At 42.7% G+C, this 14,302-nt stretch overlaps 2 protein-coding genes across 3 annotated transcripts in view; both read left to right on the top strand.

Annotated features, from left to right (window-relative positions):
• The window catches only part of nhsl1a (NHS-like 1a), a 17,386-nt gene extending 7,945 nt beyond the window's left edge, over positions 1–9,441 (top strand). Inside the window, exons 4-9 of the mRNA XM_063878196.1 lie at positions 817–1,060; positions 1,205–1,333; positions 1,412–1,695; positions 1,849–5,746; positions 5,826–5,913; positions 6,386–9,441. Of these exons, the coding sequence (XP_063734266.1) occupies positions 817–1,060; positions 1,205–1,333; positions 1,412–1,695; positions 1,849–5,746; positions 5,826–5,913; positions 6,386–7,010 (5,268 nt within the window). The 3' untranslated portion in view covers positions 7,011–9,441. The remainder of the gene's footprint in view (positions 1–816; positions 1,061–1,204; positions 1,334–1,411; positions 1,696–1,848; positions 5,747–5,825; positions 5,914–6,385) is intronic.
• Positions 9,442–9,901: 460 nt separating this feature from the next.
• Positions 9,902–14,071, top strand: alkal2b (ALK and LTK ligand 2b). 2 transcript variants are annotated; one of them, XM_063878130.1, is made up of 6 exons: positions 9,902–10,204; positions 10,762–10,998; positions 11,704–11,757; positions 12,495–12,575; positions 13,469–13,538; positions 13,811–14,071. In XM_063878130.1, exons 2-5 carry the CDS (start codon positions 10,770–10,772, stop codon positions 13,531–13,533), a joined length of 429 nt encoding a protein of 142 aa, XP_063734200.1. In that variant the 5' UTR covers positions 9,902–10,204; positions 10,762–10,769; the 3' UTR covers positions 13,534–13,538; positions 13,811–14,071. The 2 variants fall into 2 exon arrangements, with proteins under 2 accessions (XP_063734200.1, XP_063734199.1); XM_063878129.1 differs by having other exon boundaries at positions 9,902–10,215.
• The last annotated feature ends 231 nt before the right edge of the window (positions 14,072–14,302 follow it).

The raw sequence follows: 14,302 nt of genomic DNA, 5'->3' as shown, positions 1-14,302 counted from the left end.
AAAGTAGAAGACAGTAAAGTAGACGAGAGTAAAGTAGAAGACAGTAAAGTAGACGAGAGTAAAGTAGAAGACAGTAAAGTAGAAGACAGTAAAGTAGACGAGAGTAAAGTAGAAGACAGTAAAGTAGAAGACAGTAAAGTAGAAGACAGTAAAGTAGACGAGAGTAAAGTAGAAGACAGTAAAGTAGACGAGAGTAAAGTAGAAGACAGTAAAGTAGAGTAAAGTAGACGAGAGTAAAGTAGAGTAAAGTAAAGTAGACGAGAGTAAAGTAGACGAGAGTAAAGTAGAGTAAAGTAGACAAGAGTAAAGTAGAGTAGAGTAGAGTAAAGTAGAAGACAGTAAAGTAGACGAGGGTAAAGTAGACGAGAGTAAAGTAGACGAGAGTAAAGTAGAAGACAGTAAAGTAGACGAGAGTAAAGTAGAAGACAGTAAAGTAGAAGACAGTAAAGTAGAAGACAGTAAAGTAGAAGACAGTAAAGTAGAGTAAAGTAGTGTAAGTAAACTAAAATAGAGTAAGTAGACTAAAGTAAAGTAGACGAGAGTAAAGTAGAGTAAAGTAGAGTAAAGTAGAGTAAAGTAGAGTAAAGTAAAGTAGACGAGAGTAAAGTAGAGTAAAGTAGACAAGAGTAAAGTAGAGTAGAGTAGAGTAAAGTAGACGAGAGTAAAGTAGAGTAAAGTAGACTAGAGTAGAGTACTGAATACTACCATGACCCTTAAAAGCTGAAGTTAAAACTAAGCGATTGTAAATATGAATATTTCTTAACAGACGACACGGGGTTTAAACTCAAATTTAAATTAAGCATTCTCTGTTCTCAGTCCTCAGCGTTCTCTGACGATGACGAGGTGTTCATCCTGAACAAAACGCGACCCGTGACGCCGCTGGTTCTGGACACGGGTCACCGAGCCTCCTGCTGGGACATCTTCTCCTACGAGCCGCCGGAAGAGGAGGAGGAGGAGAAGGAGGAAAAGCAGCTGACCACCCACCTCCCCACACCGGAGGAGAGGATGAGGCAGCAGGCGGGGGCCGTCCCAGCCGACATCGTCCCCATCAACATTACAGGTGTCACATTGTTTTGTGATACGTGATTATGTCCCGCCCCTTAGCCAGTCAGGTACAATGTGTCGGAGCGCTAGCCAATAGGAGCGTTCCATAGTGATGTCATTAACTCTCTGTGTTGTGTTTCTGTTCATGTTTGCTCTTCAGGAGAGAGTTTTGACCGTCAGGCCAGCTTTAGGAAAGTAGCCTCCAACACGGACTCGTTATCCGACCGACCGCGACTCGTGAACCGCCGCAAGACCGTTACCGGGATCCCCGAGGACGTCAGGAAACTCGGTAACACCTCAGAATAAAACCAAATGCATTTATTTTCTGTCTTCTCGTCGGTTATCTTAGATCTTGATCCGTTTTCAGACTCTTCGTTGGTCCTGCCGGGTCAGTACTCAACCTTGGGTCGACCCGCCTCCTGTGAACCACAGAGGCGCCCTGGGGAGGAGGTCCAGGTGAAGTCACCAGCGAGGAGGATTAGGGCCCCGAGAGGAAGAGGGATGTCCAGCCTTATGGCGTCCCTCACCTCCTCCCCCACCTCAGAGGTGTACAGCCTCCCCTGGCAAGAAACCACCTCCTCCCTGAACTCCAAAGCCAGCAGAACCAGCACCTCCTGCAGGAGGGTCAGCGCCTCCTCATCTTGTTGCCAGGTCCGTTTAGGAGAAATGACTGAAATACACATGAAATGTTTTCTGAAAGACACAAGTATTTTAAGTTTTCTCTGAATTCGGGGATAAAAGTCAGAACTCAACATTTGCATACACTAAATACACAATAATACTGCTTCCTGTTTTCTTCTCCAGTCCCAGGAGTTTGAAGGATTCCCTTGCGCCCCTACAGTCATTCCCAAGTCTCCCTCCGAGTGGTCTTACCCCAGCGACATTCCCCTGAAAGAGTCTCCCAGCTCTCCTTCCTCCTCCCACTACTGCTCCTCTTCCTCCGTCGCTGAGTCTCAGATCAGCTACCAGGCCCTCTCCCCGAGCTCTAGCATCCAGAGCAGAGGGACGGACTGGAGCGGCATCACCCAGGAGATGAGGTCTGTTTCTGGGGAAGGTTGGAGCTGGGACCCCCTTCTGTCCTCCGGTTGCTCCACCCCGTCTGACAGCACCTCACTGTGTTCAGAGAGAGTCCCATCCTCCCACTACAGCTCCCCTTGCTCCCTTGCAGATTCTCAGATCAGCTACTTGTCCCCGAACTCCAGCATCCAGAGCGGCGACACTGGCTTCACCCTGGAGATGAGCTCCGTTCCTGGGGACAGTTGGAGCGGGGACCCCCTGCTGTCCTACGGTCGCTCCATCACCCGCAGCATCTCCCTCCGGAAGTCCAAGCGCCCTCCTCCCCCCCCATTACGCTCCGACTCCCTGAGGCAGCAAAGGCCACCTCGGGTGAAACCCCCCCGTTCCACACGTACTCCTAACTCCTCGCCCATCTCCTCCCCAAAGGCCTTCAACGACCCCTGGGTGCTCCGGAGCAGCAAGTGGCGGCAGAGTGGGTTTAACTGTGGGACCGTCACCACTTTTGAACCCTTAACCTCCCCCTCTGAGGATGTACCGCCATGCCTCCCCCATTCTCCCATCCTCACCCCTAGCTCAGAGCAGGAGGGGTTCAACCTCAACCCCCAGCCGGCGGCCTCCCTCGGGCTTCAGCGCCTCACCTCCCCCTCCAGCGGTTACTCCAGCCAGGCTAACACCCCAACACCCGGCACTCCCGTGTCCTCCCCTCTTTCCTATTCCTCCCCTCTCGCAGCCTTTTCCCTGCCCCAGACTTACCCCCTCTCCCCCGGCATCTCCCCCGTACCCAGGACCACCTCCAGGGTTGAAGAGCGGGTGAAGCCACCTGTGCCGGAGAGGAAGTCATCCCTAATCTCCTCCCCCTTTTCCTCCACATCCTCCCTCTCCTCTTGCACTTCCTTGGACTCTTCAGCCAAGCTTCCGCCCCCACCTTCTGTCCCACAATGCACCTCTGCTTTGGCTCCCGTCTTTTACTTGCCAACTTTCGTATCTCCTAAACTTCCTGCTCCTTCCTTCACCAAACTCTTTGCTGGTCTTCCTCCACCACCTTCATCTCTAACTTCCCCACCTTTATCTCTTACTCCCCCGCCTCCTCCACCTCCTCCACCTCCTCTCCCACTATCATTCCTCCCCCCTCTTCCCCCTCTTCTTCCTTCCTCTCGACCTCCTCCCCCCTCTTACTCCTACTTTGCCAAATATTCCTTCAACTTCCCTCCACCTCCAGATTCCCCTCGTCTTCCCCCTTCAGAACTCTTGCCGATTGTTGAACTTCCTCCTCACCCTCCTCCCCCACCTCCGCCTCTTCCTCCCCCATTTACCTCCCCCCTCCCCCAAACCGGACCTCGCAGGTCTCTAAACATCCCCCCCTTCGTCACTTCACAAGCTCTGCAGGCCGTCAAGCTTCGCCACGTCAAGAACCAGGAATGCCTGCTAACAAGCGTCATGCTAGCTGATGCTGCTAATGCTAACCACTCTACCATTATCCAGGAGCTACCTGAAGGTAATCTAGACCGTGCTGTGTCGGCTCATGCTGATTCTAAACGAGTTGGAGCTGGCTCACAAACTGCTGTCTGTGATATTGGTAGCAATGATGCTAACGCAATTAGTGATTTATTTGTCAATGCTAACCTTGATTGCCCAGGCAATGCTTACGTAAAACAGCCTAAACATGATAACTACAACCAAACAAAAAGAGACATAAGGAAACTCAATGCTAATCTTCAGAGCCCACAAAGCACTGTTGCTAACCAGAGAAGCTCTGGTCCCAAACCCCAAGATATCCAGTACACTGAACTAGAGAAGGAGCATTTAGACATGTATGCTACACTGGCAAACAATCAGGACTTCACACCTGATTGTCCCTGGGTCAAAATGACTTGCGGAACTGACGAAAACTGCATTAAAACAATTGTCCAACAGCCACAGGTCACGGATACAATGTTAACAGACACTAAGCTAACTGTAGAACTAGGAAACACTGATTCTTCATACTGGACCCTCTCTGGAACAAAACACAGAGAAAGTGGAATGAGCAAAGATAGCAAAGATGCCAATGACAGGAACGATTCAGAAATGTGGAACAATGCAGCTGATGGAGTTCCAACATCCAATAGTGGTTTACCCCAGAATAATATAGTCTGTAAGGAAGGCATCCAGAAGAAACCCCGCTCCCCGAAGAAGCCAACCCTCCCAAAGAAACCTGATCTTGGCATCCTGGGTCTCATGGCGTCCCCGGAGACAATACAAGGACAAGGTGTGTCAATGAGGCAATCACACCCTGATTCCTGCCGCTCACCTGTCCACAGTCCTCCCAACACCAGTTCGCCTTCACCAAAGCACTTGGCACAAACTACTGACAAAACCAAAAGTCCTGATGAATCAAGGACCCCTTCCATCTCCCCCAAAAAGCAGAAGCCACCAATTGTGCACAAGAAACCTGATTTTTCCCCTGAAAGAATCAGACAACTCATTGAATTTAGAACTGAAGTGGACGCGTCCAAAGGGAACTGTGCCCCCCAGGAGGTCATTGGTGTTTCAGAGACCATGGGTGCCTCAGGGCTCGTGGATACCACAAGGGCTGGAAACACTTTAAACGGCAACATGGACACCTTTAGCAACCCAGGGACCATTGGCATAAATGGGAACTGTGGGTTCTCAGGGGTTAAGGGTATTGTAGAGCCCAGTGATATCCTAGGGGCTCCAAACACTATCAATGGTTACATGGGTTCATTGAGGAGTGTTACCACAGAAACATGGTGCAACTCAGACATGTGTAGCGCCCTAGGGTCCATAAACACCTTGGACAACCAGGTTACCTTAGGAACCTGTAACAACCCAGGGACCATGGGCATCTCTCCGGACTGTGGTCCCTCAGGGGTCATGGGCATTGCAGAGTATTCCAGTATTGAAGGGGCTCCAAACACTATCAATGCAAGCATGAGTTATTTTGCTAATTGTGGTACCTCAGAATCAAGGGGCACCTCGGAGACCTGTAGCACCCTAGAGACTCTAAGCACCTTGGAGAACCGTGATACCTTAGGAACTTGTGGAACTTCAGAGGCCTGTAGCAACCTAGGGACCATGGGCATCTTAAGGAACCTCAGTAGCTCAGGAACATGGGGAACCTCCGACCTTGGTTCTTGTACTACCTTAGGGGAATCAAGGGCAAATGGAGCGAATTCCACCCAAAATGGTGCCTCAGACCCCTGGATCATCAACACAAGTCTTCATAAGGATGAGGACATAACACTTCAGAGGAGCATGATGACATCATCGATGGCTGAAGAGGAAGAGGAGGAAGAGAGAGGAATGAAGACTACGGTGATGATGCCATCAACCACCAAGAAAAAGGACAAATTGAGGAAGAGGAGGAAGAGGAGGACCGGCAGACAGCTGCTGATGAACGCTTCAACTACGAGGTGCTCCTACTCCTCCTCTTCCTCACTGTCATCGTCTTCATCTTCATCCGGCGACGAGCAAGATGTGGTGAAAGGAAGAACAATGCAAACAAGAGTGAGGACGACGACAGAGAGCCCCTGCGCTCTGATTGGTCCGAGCAGCTGCTCCCTCAGCAGTGCGCTGTCCAATGAGAGCCTGCCGGGTGCGCCGTCACTTCCTGATCTCCTGATAGAGGAAGAGGAGAAGGAAAGGAGCAACGAAGGCGGGACGACGACCGGAAAACATGAAGACGGTAAGTCGGTTTGGCTGCTCCATATTTTGTTTTATTTACAAACTGCAATGAACTGCAACTCTCCTTTTCCCGTCTCCAGGCGACGTGTTCGTCAGTGTGTCTGCGGATCAGATGTTCAACTCTGATCAACCGCGATCCACCGAGGATCTGTTCACCGTTATCCACAGGTAGCACACACACACACACACACACACATTCACTCTGTAAACACACACTCTACACACACCTTTTTACCCTACCAACACATCAGTCATGAATCTGCTTGATATCTACTTTCGCCTCTGTGGAGCAGTGCATTCTGGGAAGGCACGGCGTGATGCCCAGCAGGTAACAAAGGTCACTAAGTGTGTGGTAGTTAGCTTTAGCTCAGTTTATTTAGGTACGTATTAATGTGTCCCTTTGTTCCCTAACTTGTAGTTCCCTTAAAAATAGTGAAGCCTTCCTTCCTTTGTCCTCAGTCGTTCTTGTTCCTCCTCAGAAATCCAGCCCCCATTTTTATATTTACATTGTGCATCATCGGCAAAGGCCCTGTGTTCCCTCCGGAAGGGAGTAAACTCGAGGCAGTTGACCTATCACAACAGAGCCAGCCAGCTGACCAATCAGAGCAGACTTGACAGGTTTGTTTTCCGTCTGTCTCAGGTCTAAGAGGAAGATGCTAAGAAGATGCGATTCAGGAGACGATGGACGTCGACTCTCCTCCTCCTCTTCCTCCTCATCCTCTTCCTCCTCCTCTTTTTCCCCCTCCTCTTCCTCTCCAGTCACCCCCACCGCCCCCCCACTGCAACCCTCCAACCTAAAGAGTCTGAGGTTGGCGAGGAGCGAGAGCTTTAAGGCTCTCCTGCTCAGGAAAGGCGGTCGCTCCATCTCCTCTTCCCGAATCTCTGCGGTTGAGCGTCTTCGCATTCTTCCTGGCCACCAGAGGGCGCCAGAGCCTAACGACAAACCTGCAAAGACCCCCGATCTGACCGATGTAAATGCCCATCAGCTCAACTCGCCTCCATACGATCAGAACTTCTCCCTGATTGGGTTCGGTTGGGGGAGTGACCTCTTCCTCGCCTCCTCCCCATCATCTTCCTCTCCTCACTTCCTCTTCCTCTCCTCGTCCTCCTCTACCTCTCGTCCTCGCTCCCTCACCCCCCCCTGCTCCTCCAGCCGGCGTTTCTCTGCTCGCTCTCGCCTCTTCGCCGCCCCCATGACGGCCATCTTTGAAGGGGGGAGTGAAGAAGAGGGGAGTGATGAAGAGGAGGAAGAAGAGGAGTACTGAGGATTTTTCGGAGCATTTAACTGAATGTATGAAGCACATTTCTCTCTACAGAAGCCTGAAGAGGACATGCTGTGATTATTTTATACTATCTCACTGTCACAACGACGACGTATTTAGGTCCTAAAAATACAGAGTCAGGGGAACGGGAAATCTTCTTAGAATTTCAATTCAGAAATCTACGACAATTATTTTTCCTCAGCTTTCGCTGTTATTATTTCAAATGTAATTCTTAAAGACCTGAGAATATTTGAGTTTAATTTGTATCCATTTTGCGTTTTAATCTAACTCAAATATATATCTATATATTTCCCTCGTTCTCCGATTGTCTAACTTGGACTTTTAAAGGGTTAGAAAAATATTACAATATTTATGATAAAATATTTAAAGGGTTTTCTTCAAATATATTTTGACGTCATGCTGAGCCACTAAAATGATTTCTACTGCATCTTTTATTTTATATAGACTTTCAACTCAACATAATATTTCATGAAATCTCATTTTTATATATTAATCCCCTTCTATCAGCTGACTGTAGTTTCTCCAAAACTGTAAGTATTTATTATTATCTCCCATCTTGTTTTATTTCGAATGCTGCTAAAATATCTCTTATAAGATTTGCATTTTTACTTTTATATAGAGGGTAGTAGAACGACAGGAGATAAATATGTCTGTGTGAATGTACTGTTGTATAATACAGTAATAAATAAATGTGGAATAAAGACATTTAAAAAAGTCTTAATGTAGATCTAAGTTCACTTCAGATCAATTGATTTGAACGTAGTTGAACTCTATTATAATTTGCTTCATAGCCATATTTATTTAAAATGGACTGAAATGGTGTTTCATGACTTTAAGAACTTTTCTATTATGAAAACAAAGTGTAGAGACATAAAAAAGAAAAAGTAATATGTTAGAAATATTTAAATGTAAATAAAGGACAAAGGAGACGTCTTTATTCCACTTCATTGATGTTTCTTTCATTTTCCAATTATTTTATTTATCAAATGTTTGTATTTATGATTTCAGTCATTTTGATTGACCGATTTGATCTCCACATGTTTGTTTTAGTTCATAATTTCATATTATTTTATATTGATTTCTTCTCAACATGTCCACATGATCTTTTCCTCTGTTCTATTTGTTTTCAATTTCACTTTTTCTCTTTTATTTCGATGTTTATTTATTTACATTTTTTAACAGGTCTTTCCCCCAGCGTCTTGGGAAACATCAGCAAGATAAAATCACACCTGCTCACACACCTGGTGTTGTTCTTGGGTGTGTGTGTGTGTGTGTGTGTGTGTGTGTGTGTGTGTGTGTGTGTGTGTGTGTGTGTGTGTGTGTGTGTGTGTGTGTGTGTGTGTGTGTGTGTGTGTGTGTGTGTGTGTGTGTGTGTGTGTGTGTGTGTGTGTGTGTGTGTGTGTGTGTGTGTGTGTGTGTGTGTGTGTGTGTGTGTGTTGCGTCACTGTAACCTCTGTATTTGTTTTTCTTGTATTACCTAAATCTCCTCTTCACTTCAGACTCAGAGTTTATACGTTTCTATTAAAGCTGATTAATCCTCTTTCAGTGTCGGACCCTGAACGCCTCGGGGAGAAGCTGTCAGACTTTATCCCGTTTCAGAAATGATCAGTAAACTCATCCGTCTTTAAAACTGTTATTTGAAGCATAAGAAAAATGATGTGGAAATTGAAAGAAACATGTTTAAAATGATAACTTCATTAAAGTACAATTTGTATTGTCATTTCTGATTAATATTTATTAGTTGTCTCTTTAGTCAACATTTACTTTATTACTTTCATATTTATTATTATTTGTTCCTTTTTGATAATAATACATTTTTTATTTGTGTTTAACTAAAACCAAAAAACCCAGAGATTAAGAACCATATGAGTAAATATATTTACAATTTTAATTTATATTTTAAAACTCCAAATTAAATATGTTTCTGTTTCCTGGCGAGGGTCCAGGCAGTGTCCGTGAGAAAGTGCAGAATAAACAGCTTCCTCAGGAACGCTGAACAAACACAGGTTAAAGTCAGTGATACCCTCATGCTCTCAGAGAGACGGAGTTTATATCTGGAGAACAAATAAGGGCGCGCCGCTGAAACACCTCTCTGTTTTCCCTCCTCATTCACTGCAGGTAATCTGCTTCATGCCTTCATATCTCAGCATTCACCAAAAATACACGAGTTGATTATCTACAAAAAACTGATTTTACTTGAGATTTTATTTTTTAATTAAATGTTTGATTTATTTTCTATCGAGAAAATCTACATTTTTTTCTTCTTAATTTAATCCTTAATTTGTTTTTCTTTAGAATTATTATTCATTTCTACATTTATAAATATTAGATTTAAATAATAGCATTTATGCTTAACATTTTTCATTGGATGAGATTTTATTTCATTTAGAGTGTGGAGGGAGTAATACACACACACACACACACACACATATATATATATATATATATATATATATATATGTGTGTGTGTGTGTATATATATATATATATATACACACACACACACACACACACACACACACACATATATATATATATATATATATATATGTGTGTGTGTGTGTGTGTGTGTGTGTGTGTGTGTGTGTGTGTGTGTGTGTATGTATGAAAGATATAAAACAATTGCATTTAAATGTAAAAACAACATTAGGTTGCAGAAATAAATCTGGAAGAAATAACTAAAATGCTTATTCTTATTTATAATGCACCATGTCATTTATTGTCTTTGTTTAATACATTTTTTAATAGTTTTCCCTAAATGTTTTAACAATAATAATGTGTTATTCATATTTCCACTGAGAGGGGGTGCTGCTCCTTCATTAGTACGCATGCACGTTAAAAGTAATGTTTCACGTGCACGCGCGCACCTTCCTCCTCCTCTTCCACCTCCTCCTCGTGCACTTCCTGCAATTGGACTTTAACCCGCGCGACAGCATGCACGCGACAGCTGCTGCAGGAGGATGAGGAGGCTCTGAAGATGAGGAAGATGCCACCGGGCCCCGCAGTTCGGAGCGACAGTAACCCGGGATAACAGCTCCTAAAACCTGCAGAGGAAACACAGCAAGACACCTCTGAGATCCGGAAGTTCACCCGGGAGCCGGGGAGGGAAACGCCGGGAACAGTGAGCTCTGCGCCGGGGAGGAGGGGCGCAGCGAGCCGCTGGAAGAACCAGACAGGTGAGATCCAGGTAAAAACTTAAACTTTTATAAATCTCCAGGAAACTTCCAAACTCTATTACTGACATTATAGGCAGTCTATTTATATTGAAAGTTTCATTACAGGTTGTGTTTTAATATGCAAATGAGGCTTTATGTAATGATCACACAGACAGGGATTTTAAATGTCTTTCTTTACGCTACACTAGAAGACATGTAACAGACTGTAGTCTCAGAGGCTCGTCTCAAAAGTGATGTTTCCTTCAGTTTAATCAACATTTTGGACATGTGCATGGAACTTTTGAAGTGCTTCCCATTTCCTTTACAGTTTTAGATCTCATCCTCTAACTTTTATTAAACACGAACAGAAGCATCTCTGTGAACCCTGAAGGAAACACACAGATGAATGTGCATGTGGTTTAAAGGTCAGAAAGTCTCTTACTGAACTACACACTCTATGGAGTCCCACGAGAGCCAATAACACATTGCAGATACATTTTTGACATGTCATTTTTATTAACAATAAATAATCAAATATAATAAATACGTTTAATAATAATAGATCTTGTTCTCCTCAGGTGCAGCGATGCGTCTCCCGCAGCTCCCTGTCCTGTCGTTGCTCCTGCTGCTCATCGCCGCCGGTCGCTGCACCGCTGCCTGGCTGCTGCGGGGGGCCGGGGCCCGACAGGGGGCGCCCGACACACGCAGCGCCCTGGAGCCGCTCGGCAGGAACCCCAGGACCCGGGCCGAGGATGGGGGGGGGCTCAGCGGGGTGAAGAGTCCAGAAAGAGAGAGGCGGATGCACCATGGACCGGGTCAGTCCCAGAACAATACTAACCCTAACAGCATTGATAATAATTTAACATTATTTATTATTATTATTGTTAATTAAACATTTAAATGTGTTCAGAAAGCTCTTTATTCTCCTCATACTGCCCCCTCTGTTCACCCTCTGTCTGAAACCAGAGCCCAGTCTGCTCTGATTGGTTAGAGATGGCCCGCCCCTTAGCCTGTCACGTACAATGTGTTGGAGCGCTAACCGCGCGAGTGCTGCACAGTTTATTTAAGGGCGTTTACTTAAGCTCATTGACAGTGGGGTCCATTAGAGCGGACTGATTTCAACCCGAGGATTAAATCTTATTCCTACGGTTCGGAATATTTTAAGAGAGGATCAAAGAAATAAAGCAGAATAAAATAGATTTATTTATGTGACTCTATTTTAATTTAAAGGCAAGTTCGATGAGCAGCTTTAAAGTAAAATAATACATTAAAATAAACAAATAATGGGTTAGATTTGGTTTTCAGATAATCAGTAACAGACCTGTATGGAGTCAAAAAAGTGCCATGAAATAGTATAAAGACCAATAACTATTATAATAATATAATAGTTACTTATTGTATGATATAAACTTTAAAATATATTAAAATAAATGTACATTATGTAAAAATAAAAATAATATACAGGAAAATAAACATTTCAAATTGGTCATAATCATTTTTTGTATTTGTTTTCATTTCAGAGGGAAATCCCAGAGATCCACGACAAAAGGAGAAGTTCATCAAACACCTGACAGGTAAAACTCTTATTTATTGTGTTTATAAAACCTGCAGGGAATTAAATTGTAATAAAATAATACTCTAATATATATATTTATATTAGAAAGTACAAATAAATCTACAAGAATAATTCAAATATTTGTATTAATTATATATGTGGTTTTTTATCAATGTATTCTTTATTTATGCATTTATTTTTCTCTATTGATTTTTAATTAAATATAGTGTAAATATTAAATAATCACATGTTTTTTAAATGTAAAGTAAATAGTCATTATATTTACATTTATTTTAAATGTGTGTAAGAAATATATAAAAACAGGCAGAATTTAATGAACAAAAATGTATTTTCTTTACATTTTAAAATGTATTAACTATTTATTTAATCATTGCTATTATTCCACATTAATTTCCTGTTTTATTTGGCCCCTGTGAGCCTCCGTAGGGAGCCACCTGTAGGTCAGCAGCAGTTTGTTGAAAACAGAGACAATTTTATTCGACATAAATCTTGATAAAGTTTATTTAAAAACAAAGTCCTGCCTGTCCCATGTGCTCCCCCCCTCGGGGCGGTGTGGATGAGTGCAGTTTTTATCCTCCCGTTTGACCCCAAAAAATCTAAAATGTTTACCAAGATGTATTCTCAGTTAAATGGTTCTACTGTAATTGTGTTTCCGTGTCTTAACGAGATACTAACGAGATTCAGCTTTCCGTCCAATCAGAGCGCAGCGTTTCTGAAGGTGTGCTTCCTCCACAGGTCCTCTTTACTTCAACCCAAAGTGCAGAAAACATTTCCACAGACTGTACCACAACACCAGGGACTGCACGATACCCGCTTGTGAGCGCACACACACACACACACACACACACACACACACACACACACACACACACACACACACACACACACACACACACTCTGTTATTGGTCTGATCGTGTCACAACAGCAGCTCTTGTGATTTCAAATCATGCATTCAGTTTATCTTGGAGCGAGTAAGAGTATGTGTGGACACAGAGTGTGTGTGTGTGTGTGTGTGTGTGTGTGTGTGTGTGTGTGTGTGTGTGTGTGTGTGTGTGCGTGCGTAACAAGTCTCATCCTGTCTTTGATCTCAAACTAACTCCTGCAGCAGCTCAGGAGCGGAGCTGTGTATGGAAGACACAAGAGAGGATAATAAAAAGTGGTTCCATAATATTATATTAAGTGTAAATGTTAAATTCATATGAATTACCCAATTAATTCAAATGTGCAATCCTCTGTTATTTGTGCTACTTATTTAATTATAGTAAGAGAGTAAACAACTAAATAATGATAAGATTCGTTGAACTCAATTTTGATTAAATGCTTCTACTTATGTCTTTAGTTTTTCATTGATTTACTTCATGATGTTTTCATTTATTGTTGCATTTGTTTTACACATTTTTATTATTATTATTGATCAAATAATAAATGCCATCATGTATTTTTTAATATTATTCCAGGTACATGTAATCACATATTAATTATATGTTTATTTAAAAAAGGTGTTTGTGTTTCCAGATTCACATTTTATTTCTATGGAATTATTTTAACTTAATAGAGATTTGTTTTAATTAATGATTTTATTTTTAAGTGGAGTTTGATTACGTAGGTGACCCAGTTCACATGATGTTTTCCACGGGATGGATTGGGCCTGTCTGCAGGCGGCCGGAGTCCGCAGCGTCCTTGTGACGACTGCTCGTTTATTTTTCAGATTATAAAAGATGTGCCCGTCTGCTGACTCGCCTCGCCAACAGCCCGCGCTGCAGCGACAGATAAACACGGTGAGGTTATTAATATGAATCTGGAGGTATTTGTGCAGAATCAACAGCGTGTTTTTTATTATCAGCTCAAAATCTGACCATAAAAATGTGTCTGAGACTTTCTGTGCCCAGCATGAAAACCACTAGGAGCCTGAAGGCAGCACGGAAAGATAAAGGCCAAAAAACACATGTTTTAAAAACTGAGCTGCTTCAGTTTTCTTTCTCTTTATATTTATAATTATTTAACATTTTGATTTATCTTTGTCTTCACTTTCTTCTCCTCTTGTTAACAGCGCCTGATTGGGATCTTAATGAGGGCCAATCAGTGACGAGAGCTCTCCAGTCAATAGGAACTCCTGGCGACGCTGTTACTACCAGCCTATCAGAGGCACTGATATTTAATTTACGGGAGATGATTGATGCCACGTGTAAAACATTTATTTTAGTTCCTTATTTCAGGAATACATTTCAGTTTAAAGTCAGAATTTATTCTGACTTTTTATTTTGAAAACTAATTTTGACAACTCTATTTTGAAAAAATAGTTTCAGCATGTATCCCAAAAATACAACTTATATATATATATATATATATATATATATATATATATATATATATATAAGATGTATCCCAAAAATACATCTTATATATATATATATATATAAGATGTATTTTATTATTAAAATGAATAGATACATTTTAAGTATATTTCTGGAATTTAAAGTCAGAATTAAATGAATTTTAAAGTCTGAATTTGTTTTCATATAAATATTTCACACGTGGCTCG

Source organism: Eleginops maclovinus, chromosome 24, assembly GCF_036324505.1.
Source record: "Eleginops maclovinus isolate JMC-PN-2008 ecotype Puerto Natales chromosome 24, JC_Emac_rtc_rv5, whole genome shotgun sequence".
Lineage (NCBI taxonomy): Eukaryota > Metazoa > Chordata > Actinopteri > Perciformes > Eleginopidae > Eleginops > Eleginops maclovinus.
The sequence above is the reverse complement of the archived record's forward strand: the minus strand, read 5'-3'. Positions and strand labels throughout refer to the sequence as shown.